General features: G+C 37.4%; 2 protein-coding genes across 2 annotated transcripts in view; both read left to right on the forward strand.

The window, feature by feature from the left end:
* Window positions 1-19,081, forward strand: part of LOC112185554 (proline-rich receptor-like protein kinase PERK15) — a 44,771-nt gene that overhangs the window by 9,467 nt on the left and 16,223 nt on the right. The window lies entirely within an intron of this gene.
* On the forward strand, window positions 8,098-10,420 carry LOC121051748 (protein ARV 2-like). The gene is made up of 5 exons (XM_040514924.1): window positions 8,098-8,231; window positions 8,401-8,512; window positions 9,632-9,698; window positions 9,809-9,881; window positions 10,186-10,420. Exons 2-5 carry the CDS (start codon window positions 8,490-8,492, stop codon window positions 10,284-10,286), a joined length of 264 nt encoding a protein of 87 aa, XP_040370858.1. The 5' UTR covers window positions 8,098-8,231; window positions 8,401-8,489; the 3' UTR covers window positions 10,287-10,420.

Here is a 19,081-nt window from a genome sequence, read left to right on the forward strand (position 1 = left end):
AAACGGATCTTTTTCGGGCTCAAGACTACGGCCGATCATGGAAGTACTCACAGGCTTTGCTTTATCTTCATTGAAGCTCCTTAGAATTTTCTGAGTATATGCAGACTGATGGATCAAAATCCCATCACCACGGTGCTCGAGTTCAAAACTGAGATAAAACCGTGTTTTCCCAAGATCTTTCATCTCGAATTCGGATTTCAAATATTTAGCAGTTTCCTTTAACTCATCTAGAGTTCCAATTAGGTTCATGTCATCGACATAAACTGCTATGATTGCAAATTTGGAACTTGTTCTTTTAATGAACACTCATGGGCATATTTCATTGTTAATATATCCCTTCCCAATCAAGTAGTCACTTAGACGATTATACCACATTCGTTCGGATTGTTTTAATCCATATAGTGAGCATTTTAATCTTTTTAAAAACGCGCTCCGTGGTTTAGAGCCACTTGATTTGGGTAATTGAAGTCCATCTGGAACCTACATGTATATATCTCTGAATCTAGATCCCCATAGAGATATGTTGTAACCACATCCATAAGCTGCATGTCAAGTTTTTCGGAAACTACCAAACTGACAAGGTAGTAGAACGTTATAATGTCCATTACGAGAGAGTACATCTCCTCGTAGTCGATTCCAGGGTGTTGAGAGAAACCTTGCGCCACGTGGCGGGCTTTATATCTAACCACCTCATTTTTCTCATTACGCTTTCTAACAAAGACCCATTTATGGCCAACAGGTTTTACATCTGGGGGTGTCTGCGTTATAGGCCCAAATACCTGTCTCTTTGCTAGTGAATCTAATTCAGCCTGGATCGCATCTTTCTATTTAGGCCAATCCTCTCTTCATTTACATTCTTCGACATAGCAAGGTTCGATATCATCATATTCTATAATTCCTTTTGCAACATGATATGCAAATGCATCATCAATAGCCATAGAATTTCTATCCATCGATCATCTCATGTACACTAGTATAATTCATGGAGATCTCCTTATTCTCTGGAGTTGGTTCTGACATTAGAGCGTCCCCCAATGATGTCTCTTGGACATAACCATAATCCGGAATATTCTTATGAGATAGATTATTTACGTCGATGATTAATGGATTATTTTGTACCAAACTCGCTTTCTTTCTTGGGCGAGAATCCATTGAATCTATGGGCCTCCCAAGCTTCCTATCAGGGGCCGTGGGCCTAGCACAACGTCACCAAGAGTGGGGACGTTGGCGCCATGCTCATGTATCCTTAAGGTGGCATCATGTCCTCTAATTTTAGGGACATCAATCCTTGCAGGCACATTTGCAGCAAGTATATGTACTCTCGTCACTTTAGCGATATCAAAAAACGTATCAAGCATCGATTCTGCTACTTTATGAAGATCAAGAATTCTCCGCACTTCAATTTTAGACTGTGCGGTTTGGGGATCAAGATGAGACAGAGTGGGGACAGACCACGACAATTCCTGTCGTTCCTGTTGAACATTTATGTTCTTATCTCCTCCTAATGACAGGAAGACTGTCTCATCAAAGTGACAATCCGCAAATCTAGCGGTAAAGAGATCGCATGTCAAGGGTTCTAAGTAGCGGACAATGGTTGGACAATCATATCCAACCTAAATGCCTAATCGTCTTTGAGGACCCATTTTGGTGCATTGTGGCGGCGCAATTGACACATAAACTGCACACCCAAATATGCGTAAGTATGAGACATCGGGCTCATTCCCAATCACCATCTGAGACACAGAAAAGGGTTGAGTGACAGTAGGCCTCAGACGAATAAGCACAGCTGCATGCAATATTTCATAGCCCCAAGCAGAAACAGGGAGATTGGTGCGCAATTACCAATGCTCAAGCGACCATTTGTAGTCGTTTAATGGTGGCTTCTGCGAGACCATTTTGGGTGTGAACATGAGAAACAAGATGTTCAACTGCAATCCCAATGGACATGCAATAATCATCAAAAGTTTTTTTATGTAAACTTCCCAGCATTGTCTAGTCTTATAGACTTAATAGGATGATCAGGGTGGTGAGCCCTTAACTTAATAATTTGGGCTAGAAGTTTAGCAAATGCAGCGTTTCTTGTGGACAATAGCATGACATGTGACCAGCGTGTCGATACATCAACCAATACCATGAAATATCGAAATGGTCCGCAAGGTGGTTGTAATGAGTGGAGTGGTTACAATGATGAATATGTTTATAAAATTACACAGAAGTACAGAACTTGTTTAAAGTACTCTGCAGTCAATTACCTATGTTTTAAAACCCCTAGCCACCTAAGATCAGAAGTCGTCTTTCTACAAGCTGTTCACGTCCGGCACCAGCCCGATGTCTGGGCCGGCCCCTGGCCTCTTCGATGTTGTGCAGCTTGTTGCCGGACGGGAGTTGTGATACTAGTGCTCAGAGGAACTCGGAAGGGGGTTGCCATCAGAGTTTGATGGAGTAGCTTGGCGTCGGGTTCCAGTGCGTTTTTTGGTACTGGGTTGTTGTCACATCTTCTAGATAGCTCGGTCTTCATCGCTCCTTTAGCGTCGCCGGCTCTGAGACTGTCATGGCATTGGATGCTCAGGTGTTTCAACCCGATTTGGGTTCGGATTTTCTGATGTTTTCCTACGTTGGTGGCTTCTGGATCATCGACGATGTCTGGGCTTTGGTGGTGGAGGCGCGAGTACTGGTTGGGCGCGAGTACTGTGCTGCTGCCTGCTGGTGTGCTATGACCCGTTCGGAGGAGACATGACTAGGCCTAGGGTTTTGGCCACTTTTGTTAAAGTTTGGGTGTGGACTCTCTTTGTGGGTTCCCATTGGGCTGGGCTGCTGTTTTATTTTAGTCCTTTTAGTTACAATAATTCCCTACTTTGTTAGGGAGCTATGCTTCTAGTTTTTTAGTGAGCGTCATCCAGTCTAATTTAATCTGCCTATTTACTATGTAGTAGACTAGTAGTTAATAGTCTATAGGCTCCCTTTATGAGCATGGAATTGTCAAATGATTGGACCTAATCTATGTATCACTGTACTACTACCACAAACTCTTTATCTACCCCTTGATGGTAGAGGGAGGATATATAATGACCATTTTTGGCTTGAGTTATTAATATATCGATATGATATTCATTCAAAAAAATGATGAATATGCTTTGGAATTATTTTGATTCTAGTAATTTGTTGTTTAGTTTGACATAAGCATCCATAATGATAATTTATGCCCTCAACATGCAAAACCTCATCTATTAGATTTTGTAGATTATATCCATAGTCTAGTGACTTTTTTCTTTATAAAAAAGATACCCCGAGTTTGAATTGCAAATAGACAACGAGTACAACGAGTTCATTAATGAATTATTAGCTCAAAATAAGAGTAGTACAAAAACCAGAGTTTGAAAACTGCATTCTAAAAAAAATGAGCATGAAAAATGTAACGGTAGTACCTCAAGTTAGGACAAACTGAAAACTCTAATGCATGCTAGTATACTAAGTTAGGGCAAATTGAATACTTTCTTCGTTATAGAGTAAACAAGATGATCATATGTTTTGTTTGATATATAGTATGAAACTAACAGTGATGCCCGTGGGATGCTATGGGTATATGGTTACGAACATATTAACTAAAGAACATTCTTTTATACATTTATAATTGTATTTATAATTTTCAAAACAGTACTACTTTTGCAAAAAAAATTGTTAAGACTTGGCTTTGCATTTCTAAAATGGATTCAAACCCATTAGACTATATATGTTTATGTACGTGAAAAGGGCATGGCGAGACCAACTACTTTACATTAATTCGCCAGATGTACGTGTCCTTAGTTGATTCCATCACGTCAGCTGCATCCTTGGCTGAGGGTAACAGCTCGTTTCAGGGGCTATATATTTTTGCAATTCCTCCTTCGGTCTCCTAACTTCAGCGGTTTTTTCCACCATGCTTGCAATATCTGATTTCTTCAAGGTATATCATTGGCTACATTTCTTTACTTCACCCTGTATAAAAGATGAACCGATATAAGTAGCAACAATGTTCTTCTTGAAATTCTTTTTCTTTGTATTCTCTCGATCAACTCCTTTCAAAAATAACTTAGATTCCCTAAAGCATGAGCTAATATTTATATAAGAATCTAGAAAAGATACCATGTCCATTGGGATTGCAAAAAAATTTTATTTTCATAACCAAAATCCAATAAGCTATAGTAACAGAAAATTTATGTCTGCAAAAAACTCAAAAAAGCAATCCATTTCTAATTGAGAACCAAATAGAAAAGTAAAGAGTCTAATCAATATTGTCAACCATGTGGAAGAGAAACATAGCATATTTTTAGGTAATCCTATATTTAATATTCTAACTCATGGGGTAATACGTTGCCGAATGTCAAAACTATTGCAATAGGCATATATTTCCAAATGAGATGATTGCAATAGCTGGCAGCACATAGTAGCAGGAATTTAGACATATGAGTAATTTGTCCACATGCATAATATCCAAGGTCAATCTTTAACATGATCAGATGCAAAAATAACCTTTCGCCAAATACAGATTTCTAGCTATGCGTCTACCTAAAAGTACTTTGCATGAATAACTACTTTTAGAATATTAGAAAAGATATCTATAAACTGGGAAGCCAAATTCACGCTGAAATTTAGAAAGCCAAGAACTAATGTTTACTTCAAGCTGATCAATTTTAGTTTAACAAAGAGGTACACGATCTTTCAGCTTTCCAGAATGTCAAAGTCAATCTCTTGATCATAGCTGTCCTTTATCTTGTCTCTCTCTTTTTGGATGCCCTATGAAATCCAATTTTATTTCATCACATACTACAACTCAAAGTAAAAAGACATGTTCATGGAGAACCGATTCTTCTGAACCAGGGGCACTACAAAAACACAAAATGATTTCATATAGACAGACACACATAATTCTACCTTTATCATAGTCAACATACATGGCTTCTTTGGGTTCATAATCTCTGAGACATTATGCAGACAACAAGATATTAAAGTGCGTAAGACATACATCATAATCCCAACATATAAAGGAAAAAAAAAACCACTTACAGACTGTAGCCAAATGTAATCCAGAATTGTCCATTATACAAATTTAATCAACACAAACTGACCGATTTAGTTTAATCAATCAATTTCAATGACTCACAAAAAGAAATTCAAACAAATTATAGAGAGGAGCACAAATGACTAATCAAATCTCCTGAAGTCTTCATCTTTTTAGAGACAAAAATCAAGCACACATCTCCACGAAAGTAACTAATCACAATACAAAAGCAAATGAAGTTTAAAAAAAAAAAAACAGTAATGTCTCACTAACAACTCACTAGAATCAAAACAGAAAAATACCACTCCAATACATAATAGAACGCGAACAACTCACTGAAATCATCAAATAGGAAGCAATCGGCAATCAGCTGTAGCAATGAGAATATTGAATCTGTTCAAATATAATGCCATTGTGGTTTATCAAAACCATCTAACAACCATTTGTGATTTATCAAAATTATTCCTATTACTTCATACGAGGTTGACCCAGAAACTAAGAATATGATGAATTAAACTTAATGATAAGGTTATCTTTGCAATATAACACACTTCAAAATAATAGGAAAATTTAATCCTCAGTGGAATAAGATGGTCAAAAAAGTTATGTCTAATGTTTAAAGTTACATGGAGGACACCGCAACACAAAACTTTATGTATAAAAATATATGTTGCAAATTGTAAATAACTCAATAAGGCCTGTGGCTAAAGTACTCACATAAAATGCAGCGAAAAACATAGAACAGAGTTTTTAAACAAAAGAAAATTGGATACTAATACTATAGAAAATTACATAGTAGCACATGACCAAAGATGTAAACACAGAAAACCCACTTTCAATAAGATTTATACAAATAAGGACATGAGCCCAGGTCCAAAAGTTAAATAATGCAAGCCTGACTCCTAATTTTAATGAAAAATGACCAAAATCTTCATTTTGATGAAATATTTATGCGTATGCCATTGACCCAATAACAACCCTCTAAAACGAAAACCCATTACTACTTTGACTGAACCTCTTGCTCGCATAGCGTCTTCACCTCCGCCTCTTGCAACGTCTTGCACTCCATCAGATGCTTGATCTGACGGTCCAGATCCCCGTGAGACGGCATCGTTTCACCTCCTCGTCTCGCGCTTTTTCCTCAGATCTCAAACCACCGCTGATTCCGAGTAGATCTGACGGTTGCGCAGCGATGCTCAACGCCGGCCAGACGACAATCTAAGCGTTGCTGCGGATCGGGAGAGCAAAACAAGTCGTTTTGAGGTTGGGTCGAGTCTCGACCCCTCTATCATACTCTGTGAGATGGCCAGTTCTACAACCTCATTGAGCCTTTTTCTAGATAGAAGGCAACGCTCCTAATACTAATTACCTTTTCATGGGTGATTATGTAGGTCAATCACTTTCTCTCTTTCCCCTTTCCACTCTCCTCTTTAATTAATCTTCATCTCTCTCATTCTCTTTTATTTTCGCATTTTCTTTATGTTTTTTGTGAGGTTTTTTTTCAATCTGATTGAATGAATGAGGATTTGGATTTATCTTGCTGAGAAATTAGATTGAGGCTGCGGATTATGGATTTAGGAAATTTGTGTTACGTGTTGCGTGTTGTTCTTGTTATGTGAATGAATTACATGCGTAGAATTATGTGTGATCGTTTGATCTTTTCCGTTTCGAGTAATGGAAGCTAGCTTTATTATGATCTTGATCTTTGGGCTTAGTTTTGGAAACGAATTGTGCGGAAATGAATAATGATCTAATTTTTTCTGTGATGTTTTGAAATTTGACGGAATAGCTTATTGGATAGAAGTCTTGTGATGAGCTTTGAAGTGTTGTGTTCTTCATCTTTGTTGATGGGCTAACATTGTGTTAAGTTTTTGGAACATATGTAGTATAATTCAAATGCATCGTTCTGAAATTTTACGTTTGCTGCTTATGTGTGTCTAAGACTAATATATTGACTACACAATGCAGATCGTGGGTATTATTGTAGCAGGATTGGACCAGTGCAGTAGCAGAATTAGGCAATGACGAGTGCAGTAGTAGGATTGGACGAGTATGAGTGCAGTAGCAGGATTAGGAGATAACGAGTGTAGTAGCAGAACACGAGTACGAGTGCAATAGCAGAACACGAGTACAAGTGTAGTAGCAAAACTAAACGAGTATGAGTGCAGTGTGGGCAGTAGTAGGATTGGACGAGTGCAGTAGCAGAACACGAGTACAAGTGTAGTAGCAGAACTGGACGAGTATGAGTGCAGTAGCAGGATTAGGCAATGACGAGTGCAGTAGCAGAACTGGATGAGTATGAGTGCAGTAGCAGGATTTGACGAATGCAGTAGCAGAACAAGAGTACAAGTGTAGTAGCAAAACTAGACGAGTATGAGTGCAGTAGCAGAATTAGATAATGAGATGAGAGTAGTAGGAGAGTGAGATTTTGTGAAGTAACATAAAAAGATTATTCTCAAGGAAAAAAAAAGTAACATAAACGGATTATTCTCAGAAAAAAAAAAAACATAAAATGATTATTCTAAAAAAAAAAAGTAACATAAAGAATTATTTTTAAAAAAAAAGTAACATAAGGGGATTAGAAGTCAAAAGAAACAATTAAGGGTAAAAAAATAAATTAACTCATGACATATGACAAGTGAAGAGCAGATTGTCCTTATTTGTAAGATTTGATCCTTATAAATGGATTAGAAGTTAAAGGAAGTAGTTAAGGGTAAAAAAGTAAATGAACTCATGACATGTGGCAAGTGGAGAACACATTGTTCTTATTTGTAAGATTTAGTCCTTATATATTTAATTCAATATTTAGATGATGTATTTGTTAAGTCATCTTTTGTCAATAAACATATATAATTTGTTATACTATAAACAGAGGCAAATGCTAAAAATCCCTACCCATTGGTGGTCTTCACGAAAATTGGTGGCTAGCAAAGCCGAAGACGTGAAAAGAAATCACCCATTAGACCACAAAAACCAACTATCTGAGGTTGTAATTGATCAGAAAAACTTAAAAAAAAAAAGGAATCGAAAACCTAATATCCAGATTCATATTATTCTTCCTCAGATAAAAACCCAATAACTTTATTGCAGCAAATAGGTTCTGCATGTCATGATTGTGTGCGTTTTCCTTCGATTTAGGGCTTATTTGGTGGGTTTTTGTGAAAGAAATTCGGGAGAAGACAAAAAAGGGAAGGTAAGCTTGAATTTTGGGTGCGATTGATTGGGTTTTGAAGTTCGGTGCATGCAATTCTAGGTAGTGCGTATGAATGTGGGTTTATCTATCTGGATTTTTTTGGCATTTGAATTTAGTTTTGTGGGTGATTGTGTGTGCTGCTGTTTCTTCTGTTGATTGACAAAGATAGAGAGAAGGAGATGGCTTTGATCTTGCAGTTGTTGTTGTTGAGCAACAGAGACAGAAAGATGATCGAATCTGGAGTACAGTAGATCGGTGATGGAGCAAAGGAGAAGTCCGAGGTGAGCTAGCTCTTTCTTCCCTTATACCATTATCCAATTTGAAACTGAAATATATTTGAAAACTAAAACCTGTTTATTTATTTCCATGAAAAATGTTTCTGCGTTTTGTTAATTAATTTCAGCAAGTAAAAATAAATGGTAGGAGTATTATGATTAGGTTCGGTGTGTAAAGATAGGAACTTTCATATTCTTTGAAGCATTATGGTCAGAAAGCACGCATATCTTAATCATTTGATAAACTGAGAAGTTTGAAGTAGATAATTGCTTCTAAAATCTTTAATTTGTGACCAGTTGAAAATATTGAGTGATAGTGAATACTTAAGAATGGTGAACCTAAGATTAGTAAGAATTTGGTCGGAAAGTCTAAAACAACATAGTTTGAAATTTATGGAATGGATGAATTGGCATTGAGGCATCCTTTTATTACCTGTCTTTTTTAAAACTATTTATAAAGCAAGCATAGCTTAATCATTTGATAAGCTTAGAAGTTTGAAGTGGATAATTGCTTCTGAAATCTTTGATTTATGACCAGTGAAAATATTGAGTGATAGTGGATACCCAAGAATATGGTGAACCTAAGGGCATGTTTACTTACTTGGAATGGAATGGAATGGAATGTAATGGAATGATTACGGAGTAAAAACACCCCTGTGTTTACTAACACATAAAGGAATCGGAATGATTCCAGGTAAAAGAATTCCTGTGTTTACTAACACATGAAGGAATCGGAATTGGTGTAGGTCCCACCTATTTATCAGGAATCGATTCCTGAATACTCAGGAATTCGATTACGAAGGGGGGGAGATGTGTTTAGGAATTATTCCTCCGGAATCAATACCGATTCCTTTCTTCTCCCATTTCACTTGTCTCCGATTCATGATTATTTTTCATTCCGAGTAAGTAAACGTGCCATAAGATTAGTGAGAATTTTGAAATTTATGGAATGGAAGGAAAGTAATACAGAACATACAAGGGCAATGGTTTATTATCACCCAGTGTCATGGCTTAAAAGAATATGACAGTAATCTTCCAGCCAAGCTTTAATGCTGTGATAAAGCTTTTTTTGTATTTTTAAGAGCATAACATATACGTTATAATGTACATGTTATTTTGACATAGGTACAAAGACCTTCTGCTGGCAATACTTATTTCAAGTTACTTCAAGATTTTTCTAATTGCAATGATGGTATGGTTTGCAAATCTGATGGTTACTTGTTCTAATTTTTTTTTTTTACTCTCCTTAAGTATACTTGGTTAGACTCCACGTCTAATCTAATTCAAGCACCCTTTCTACAGGTGTGGGAATGTCCTTCTGTGATTTTGATCATTGATTTATTTGTATTATCCTCCAACACTGTGACACTCAAAGGTCAGACGATAAAGTATTTACAGTCTTGGACATCATTTTATGGTTTTCAATTTCAATATCTACATCACTATTTATGCCTGATATCTGCTAAATGCATATATCCAAGTAGTTTACTGTTGTGTAATGTAATGTTCATGATGTAAATAGATACTTTTTCTTGATTTGATGTGGAGGTGTGCGTTAGCTAATATTATGTTTTCATAGCATTTCTCAAATTCTCCATCTGCAAGATTTTGTAACTTTGGATGATGATTGCAGTTGAACACAGTTGAACATCTTTCTTTTTCTTCTTTGGGTGAAACAGTGATAACTCGGTCAGCTATGAGTAAATGTATAGGAGCTTGCTTTAGTGCTCATGTTGTAAAGTTTTTAGTCACACAAAGGTGCTGGACTTGGGAACTTTGAGATCTTTTCTCACTTGTTGTTTGTTATAGGAGAGATCTTCTATCATTGTTGTGTATGAAATTTCTTTCTTTGAGAAATGCGGCACTTTTGAAAATTGTTTTAGTTATTTCCTGCAAAGGAAGAGGCTGACAGATAATGAATATGAATGTACATTGTAAAAGAATATGGTGAACCCAGGTAAGTTTTGTATTGATGACCATGTAAAAGAACAAAGCCTGAATTTGTAGCAGAGAGGGGCTGATGCATCGTGGCATGAGACCAAATCTTTTGGCAGGCTAAAGAATATATAAGCAAATTCTTATATGTTGTGTTTTACTTTGTATATAAGGTTTGCACAAAAATTAGTTCTTTACATTGTACCTTTTGTTATATTGTACGTTGATTATCAATGAGTTTCAAATAGTTGTCATATTATAAGTTATTTAGGTATTTTAATAGGAACATCACTCATTTTGATGGTTTCTAATCAATATGATTAGTAGCATTTGATAAGCCTTGGGCCAACTAATCCAAGATAGTGATTACTCTTTGATATTTCATATTTGATTGAATATCTCCATATTTACTTTAGCCGTAGTGGCATGGCTAAAGACCTAATATCTCTGCATTTGCTGATAAAATACAAGCGGATGATAAACCCACATCAACGCGTGGACATACTAACTAGTAGTCAACTAATTTAGAGAGGGTAGCTGAGCTGTGTTGCCGTGACTTTTCAGCATATGAAAACTGGCAAGATGTGGAAAGATTTGACTAGTTTTTAGCATATGAAAACTGACAAGATGTGGAAAGATTTGACTAGTGTAAAGACTTGGAAACTGACAGTGTAAAGACTTGGAAGCTGTGTTGCCATGACTTTTCAGCATATGAAAACTAGCAAGCGAAGAGACTTCCATGGACCAAGGTCCACCTGCACCAAGCCATTAGGGGGCGTTTGAACGACACGCGCGGTTACCAAACCGCGGCTGATTATTGGATGGGTACAGTTGACATGGGAGGCAGTGAGGCATGCCGATTCGAAGCCTCTTCCATTAAACCACCTGCAGAACAGAGACAACTAGTCGGCGTCGGTGTCTCCGCTGACGGCTCCGTCAGAGTGTTGTGGTTGTGGTTGTGGTTGTGGTGGCGAAGAGAGGGAGTCGAAGCCGAGATCGTTGTCAAACTGAACCGACAGGAGATGCGGGCGACGTTCTGGGCCGAGGGCGGCGACGGCGAGGTTCTGGGCCCGACGGCGGCAACGTGGTGCTGTTGTAGACGCAGATGAAGCGGAGATCTTGGAGGTGGTGCTGTTGTTGACGGAGACGAAGGGGAGGTTCTGGGTCGAGGGAGGCGAGGCGATATATATATACACTAACGCCCCAGCTGCATGTACAATCGGAGATCTCAGGGACGTAGGCGACTGCGAGACGAAGCTTTTTCCGGTGGTCCGCCGCGGAGAGATGGCCGGAGGAGAGATTTCCGGTCGGGTCAAGTCGTCGGGTCGCGGGGTTGCAGTTCGGGTGTTCTAGATCGTCCATCTAATCCCAGGCCTATTGATAAGCCCTTTCAATTGCTTTTGAACGGCTGTGATCAAAAGGTGGAGACATTGGATGGCTAGGATCGCTCCACCCATTTTCTATTTCCTTAATTAATTTCCAAAATCTCAAAACTTCGGAAAATCATAACAATTAGGTCGGGTATCCGAAAAATTCCCCGAAAATTTTAACGAACTCGTCAGGTCGTGTACTTTATTATCCAACTCCTAGATTGAGGATTTCAATTTATGAAAATTTCTAAAAATTTCCTCAAGCATCATGACATTTATCGTGATCGTTGAATAATTTCGTGTACGATCTCCATTAAGCTCAATACATTTTTCCGGGGCTCACATATTACTATAAACGGTTAAGATCAAAATATGCAAAGTATATGGTCCAGATCGCACCTCTTCAAAATTAGTTTATAATAAATAATTGATATGTTTTTGAGAATATTTGTATTATAACTTTTAAAATTCCAAAACTTCTAAAAATTGTAATAAATAGCTCTGGAGTCGGAAAAAATTCTCAAAAATTCGAACAAACTCGGCGTGACGTGTAATTTAATAATGTGTCTCAAACTTTGTATTATTTAACGGTCTCGCCATTTGAAGTGCGACTTAATAAAAATAAGAAAAAAGCTTAGTCAGTTGACCGAGTAGATCGCCGTCATAACTATGACGGAATTTTATGAATTTTTAAGCTGAAGTCTAAAATAATGTACTTGCCACATCTGACGGAATGATTCTCAAGTATATGATCCAATGACGGCCTTGCCCTTGGAATGTTGCATAGAGAAAATAGGATTATTAAGCCTTAGTCGTTTGACCAAGCCGATCGACATCCTATTGATGACGGATTTTTCTGAATTTTGAAACCGAAGTCTAAAATAATGTACGTGCCACATCTGACGGAAGAATTCTCAAGTGTATGATCCAATGACGCCCTTGCCCTTTGAAGGTTGTATAGATAAAAAAATAGGGTTATTAAGTCCGAGTCGTTTGACCTAGCCGATCGACATTCTATTGATGATGGATTTTGCCGATTTCTGGACTGGAATCCTAAAATATTGTACTTGGGACATCTAACGGAATGATTCTCAAGTGGATGATCCGGTGATGACATTTCCCTTTGAAGGTTGTATCGAAAAAAAATAGGGTTATTAAGTATTAGTCGTTTGACCTAGCCGATCAACATCGTATCGATGATGGATTTTGCCAAATTTTGGACTGGAATACTAAAATATTGTACTTGGGACATCTGACGGAATGATTCTCAAGTGGACGATCCGGTGATGACATTTCCCTTTGAAGGTTGTATCGAAAAAAAATAGGGTTATTAAGTATTAGTCGTTTGACCTAGCCGATCAACATCGTATCAATGATGGATTTTGCCAAATTTTAGACTGGAATACTAAAATATTGTACTTGGGACATCTGACGGAATGATTCTCAAGTGGACGATCCGGTGAAGACCTTGCCCTTTGAAGGTTGTATATAGAAAAAAGAGGGTTATTAAGCCTTAATCGTATGACCTAGCCAATTGACATCCTATCAATGATGGATTTTACCGAATTTTGTACTGGAATCCTAAAATATTGTACTTGGGACATCTGACGGAAGGATTCTCAAGTGGACGATCCGGTGATGACATTTCCCTTTGAAGGTTGTATCGGAAAAAAAATAGGGTTATTAAGTCTTAGTCGTTTGACCTAACCGATCAACATCGTATCGATGATGGATTTTGCCAAATTTTGGACTGGAATCCTAAAATATTGTACTTGGAACATCTGACGGAAGGATTCTCAAGTGGACGATCCGGTGATGACATTTCCCTTTGAAGGTTGTATCGAAAAAAAATAGGGTTATTAAGTCTTAGTTGTTTGACCTAGCCAATCAACATCGTATCGATGATGGATTTTGCCAAATTTTGGACTGGAATCCTAAAATATTATACTTGGGACATCTGACGGAAGGATTCTCAAGTGGACTATCCGGTGAAGACCTTGCCCTTTGAAGGTTGTATATAGAAAAAAAGAGGGTTATTAAGCCTTAATCGTTTGACCTAGCCGATCAACATCGTATCGATGATGGATTTTGCCAAATTTTAGACTGGAATCCTAAAATATTGTACTTGGGACATCTGACGGAAGGATTCTCAAGTAGAGAATCCGGTGACGACATTTCCCTTTGAAGGTTGTATATAGAAAAAAGAAGGTTATTAAGCCTTAATCGTTTGACCTGGCCAATTGACATCCTATCGATGATGGATTTTATCGAATTTTGTACTGGAATCCTAAAATATTGTACTTGGGACATCTGACGGAAGGATTCTCAAGTGGACGATCCGGTGACGACATTTCCCTTTGAAGGTTGCATCGAAAAAAAATAGGGTTATTAAGTCTTAGTCGTTTGACCTAGCCGATCAACATCGTATCGATGATGGATTTTGCCAAATTTTGGACTGAAATCCTAAAATATTGTACTTGGATCAGCAAAATCCATCATCGATAGGGTGTCGATCGGCTAGGTCAAACGACTACGACTTAATAACCATAATTTTTTATCTATACAACCTTCAAAGGGCAAGGACGTCATTGGATGGTACAATTGAGAATCCTTCCATCAGATATGGCACGTACATTATTTTAGACTCTGGTTTCAAAATTCAGAAAAATCCGTCTTCAATAGGATGTCGATCGGCTCGGTCAAACGACTAAGACTTAATAACCCTATTTTTTATATATACAACCTTCAAAGGGCAAGATCATCACCGGATTGTCCAATTGAGAATCCTTCCGTCAGATGTCCCAAGTACAATACTTTAGGATTCTAGTACAAAATTCGGTAAAATCAATCATCGATAGGATGTTGATCGGCTAGGTCAAATGACTAAGGCTAAATAACCCTATTTTCTCTATACAACTTTCAAAGGGAAATGTCATCACCGGTTCGTCCACTTGAGAATCCTTTCGTCAGATGTCCCAAGTACAATATTTTAGGATTCCAGTCCAAAATTCAGAAAAATCCATCATCGATAAGATGTCGATCGGTTAGGTCAAACGACTACGACTTAATAACCCTATTTTTTATCTATACAACCTTCAAAGGGCAAGGGCGTCATTGGATCGTACGATTGAGAATCCTTCCGTCAGATGTGGCACGTACATTAATTTAGAGTCCAGTTTCAAAATTCAGAAAAATCCGTCTTCAATAGGATGTCGATCGGCTCGGTCAAACGACTAAGACTTAATAACCCTATTTTTTATCTATACAACCTTCAAAGGGCAAGGGCGTCATTGGATGGTACGATTGAGAATCCTTCCGTCAGATGTGGCACGTACATTATTTTAGAGTCTGGTTTCAAAATTCAGAAAAATCCGTCTTCAATAGGATATCAATTCGCTCGGTCAAACGACTAAGACTTAATAACCCTATTTTTTATCTATACAACCTTCAAAGGGCAAGGGCGTCATTGGATCCTACGATTGAGAATCCTTCCGTCAGATATGGCACGTACATTATTTTAGAGTCTAGTTTCAAAATTCAGAAAAATCCGTCTTTAATAGGATATCGATTGGCTCGGTCAAACGACTAAGACTTAATAACCCTATTTTTTATCTATACAACCTTCAAAGGGCAAGGGCGTCATTGGATCGTACGATTGAGAATCCTTCCGTCAGATGTGGTAGGTACATTATTTAAGAGTTTGGTTTCAAAATTCAGAAAAATCCGTCTTAAATAGGATGTCGATCGGCTCGGTCAAACAACTAAGACTTAATAACCCTATTTTTTTATCTATACAACCTTCAAAGGGCAAGATCATCACCGGATTGTCCAATTGAGAATCCTTCCGTCAGATGTCCTAAGTACAATATTTTAGGATTCCAATCCAAAATTCAACAAAATCCATCATCGATAGGATGTCGATCGGTTGGGTCAAACGACTAAGGCTTAATAACCCTAATTTTTGTTCACTACAAGCTTCAAATGGCAAGGGCGTCATCGGATCGTACACTTGAGAAACCTTCCGTCAGATGTGTCAAGTATATTATTTTAGTCTTCGAGTCGAAAATTGGAAAAAATCCATCTTCAATAGGATGTCGATCGCCTCGGTCAAACGATTAAGACTTAATAACCCTAATTTTTTTTGCTACAAGCTTCAAAGGGCAAGAGCATCATCGAATCGTACACTTGAGAAACTTCCGTCAGATGTGTCAAGTACATTATTTTAGGCTTCCAATCCAAAATTAGAAAAATCCGTCATCGTTAGGATGTCGATCGACTCGGTCAAAGGATTAAGGTTTAATAACCCTATTTTTGTTCACTACAACCTTGAAAGCACAAATGCGTTATCGGATCGTACACTTGAGAAACTTTCCGTTAGATGAGGCAAGTACATTATTTTAGGATTTAGGTAAAAAATTCAAAAAATTTTGCGTTAGTTATGATGTCGATCTACTCTGTCAACCGACTAATAGTTTTTTTCATATTTCTATTAACTCGCACTTTAAATGGCTAGATTGTTAATGAATAAAAATTTTAGACACAATATTAAAGTACACGTCACGTCAAGTTTCTGAGAATTTTCATGAATTTTTTCCGACCTTAGTGCTATTTTTTACAATTTTTAGAAGTTTTTGAATTTTAAAAATTATTTATATATTATATTCTTAAAAACATATTAATTATTTATTAGAAAACAATTTTTCAGAGATACGATCTGGACCGTATGCTCTGCATCTTTTGATCTGGACCGTTGATATCTCTCTCTCTCTCTCTGTCGACGTCGCCGCAATCGGCCCGGAACGTCGCCGTGTACAACAGCACCACCGCCAACGTCGATGTTTCAGGCTACGGTTTTGGGGAGCGCCGCCGTCGCAGATGAGCTTCAGGGTGGCGGAGCAGTTGTCGTTGAAGCCCATCGGGGGTTTCGGCGTAGCCTCATTGAAATCGCCGACCATGGAATCGATGAAGGGTTCGCCGTAATGGGGCTCCGGTTGGGTGGCGGATCGGTTGTCCGGTTGTGCTGTGGATGTGATCTTCTGCGCGTCGGTGTTCTCCGCTGTGCAGGTGGTTTAACGGAGGACGGAAGGAATTCGACCCCGACGAGGACGAAGTCGGGGAACAGTGAAAAACCCAGCATTTGCAGATCAGCGGGTCCCATGTCGCGTCAGCTGATTTCGGCTTTCTTCCTCACTCGCCTGAAACCCGCACGTGCTGTTCACCCACCGGATTTAACCGTGGTCCACCTGGACCTTGGTTCATATTAGAATTTTCGACTAGCAAGATGTGGAAAGACTTGACTAGTTTTTAGCATATGAAAACTGACAAGATGTGGAAAGACTTGACTAGTTTTTAGCATATAAAAACTGACAAGATGTGGAAAGATTTGGCAGTGTAAAGACTTGGAAACTGACAGTGTAAAGACTTGGAAGCTGTGTTGCTGTGACTTTTCAGCATATGAAAACTGACAAGACGTGGAAAGACTTGACTAGTGTAAACAATTAAGTAGAAGCAAGCCAAGCAACTCTTCGCCCTATAAAAGTAATTTCAACAGTTTCCCCATATTTTGATTTTTCTCTATTTTACAGTGCGTTTGGATGAGAAAATTATGAAATCCATAGGAATTTATAAATGATGGAATCTTTAACTCCATCAATCTAAAATTCCATTAATTGCAATTTCTGTTGTTTGGTTGCATCCATTTAGGATTTGAAATGTGTAATAAATTAAGAAAGTTAAAAACAAATAAAAAAATAAAAAGAAAAAAACTTTGTTTTGGAATGAAAATTGAATACTGCAAGGGAATTTGTAAATGACACCTATTTTGGTGGAAATTGAAGTGGGGAATTAAAATGATGAATTCCTTCGTTTTTTTCCATAGAAAAATTTAAAATTTCCAGTTTGATAATACCAAACGAGGGAATTAGCTTGTAAGAATTATGAAATCCTCACTTTCAATTAAATTTTATCATATTTTCCCTCATCCAAACACACTAGGAAAAATGAGTCTCTTTTGCTCTAACAGATTTTCTATAACTATCCCCATTTTAGGGATAGTGAGGAAAGAGAAAACCAAATTCCCTAAATTTATAGCAATCTCTAAAATTTTAAGAAAGAATTAGGGACATTTTAGAGATTGTTGTAAAATAGGGAATCTGTTGGAGTTGGAGAAGAAAAAGAGGCTAAACCTTTGATTTTTGCTTCCCTATAATACAAAAATTATAGAGAAGCTGTTGGAGTTGCTCTAAGACTCTAAGTACAGTAACTCCTCACGAATTATTCTTATGTAATTTAATGTAGGAATTAGTTTTAACATTTTCCCCAACTCATTCTCACCAGTGAAGTAATTCCATTTATGGACTACAGAGCTTTAACAATTGGGTGCAGCTATTGTCAGTCTAGGGATGGCAAAAATCCCCATCGGGTATTCGACCATAACGGGGATAAATTCGGGGGAAATCGGGTAACGGGGATGGGGATCCCCAATATTCGAATTCTGAAATCGGGTACGGGGTGGGGATGGTATTTTGATCCTCATCCCCATACCCACCCAATAAAAATTATCTGAAATACATATATATATATTATATATTTTTGATATTATTTATAAATAAATATTTATGTAAACTTCATCTTTTTGTCAATATTTAAATTCTATTAATAAATATGTTCAAAAAAAGGAAGATTATTTTAATAAGAGATCTTTATCAACATGTTAATTTTCCTTAATTGAAATAAGAAATTTATTTTATTTTGATGTTTAATTTTAACTTCATATTTTATAATCCATAATTATTTATATAAATTTTTATATAATAAATTAGTAATATTGTTAACGGGGATTTGGGCGGGTACGGGGACCTAATCCCCAATGGGGATGGGGACGGAGAATTGGGGATATCTTATTACGAGAATTGGGGAGGGTATGGGGATGGAAAATGAAGTCGGGTATGGGGATGGTAATTTAATCCCCTTACCCTACCCTCCCCATTGCCATCCCTAATTGTCACCCTACTATTTTATTTGTTCACCCGACATGCTTATTACACCATACATATTAATTAATACTTATCTAACTCATTTTTGTTTTCAGAAATATCCTTATATGACATATCTAAATAGATAAAAAATTAACGAAAATCTCTTATTTAATTTATACCGATAAAAAAACTAAAATATATTAAAGTTTCCTAATGAAATCATAATCTGATTTACTTCCATTTTTTATTTTTTCTTTCAGTTTCAATGTTCATCTAAGATTAGTAAGTTACCA

This window comes from Rosa chinensis, chromosome 2, assembly GCF_002994745.2.
Source record: "Rosa chinensis cultivar Old Blush chromosome 2, RchiOBHm-V2, whole genome shotgun sequence".
NCBI classification, from domain to species: domain Eukaryota; kingdom Viridiplantae; phylum Streptophyta; class Magnoliopsida; order Rosales; family Rosaceae; genus Rosa; species Rosa chinensis.

Excerpts from the sequence above, each read along its gene's own strand:
- LOC121051748 (XM_040514924.1), top strand. The coding sequence starts at position 8,490 with ATGGAGCAAAGGAGAAGTCCGAG. Across the intron at positions 8,513-9,631 it reads GAGCAAAGGAGAAGTCCGAG|GTACAAAGACCTTCTGCTGG; the intron begins GTGAGCTAGCTC and ends ATTTTGACATAG. Across the intron at positions 9,882-10,185 it reads CAACACTGTGACACTCAAAG|TGATAACTCGGTCAGCTATG; the intron begins GTCAGACGATAA and ends TGGGTGAAACAG.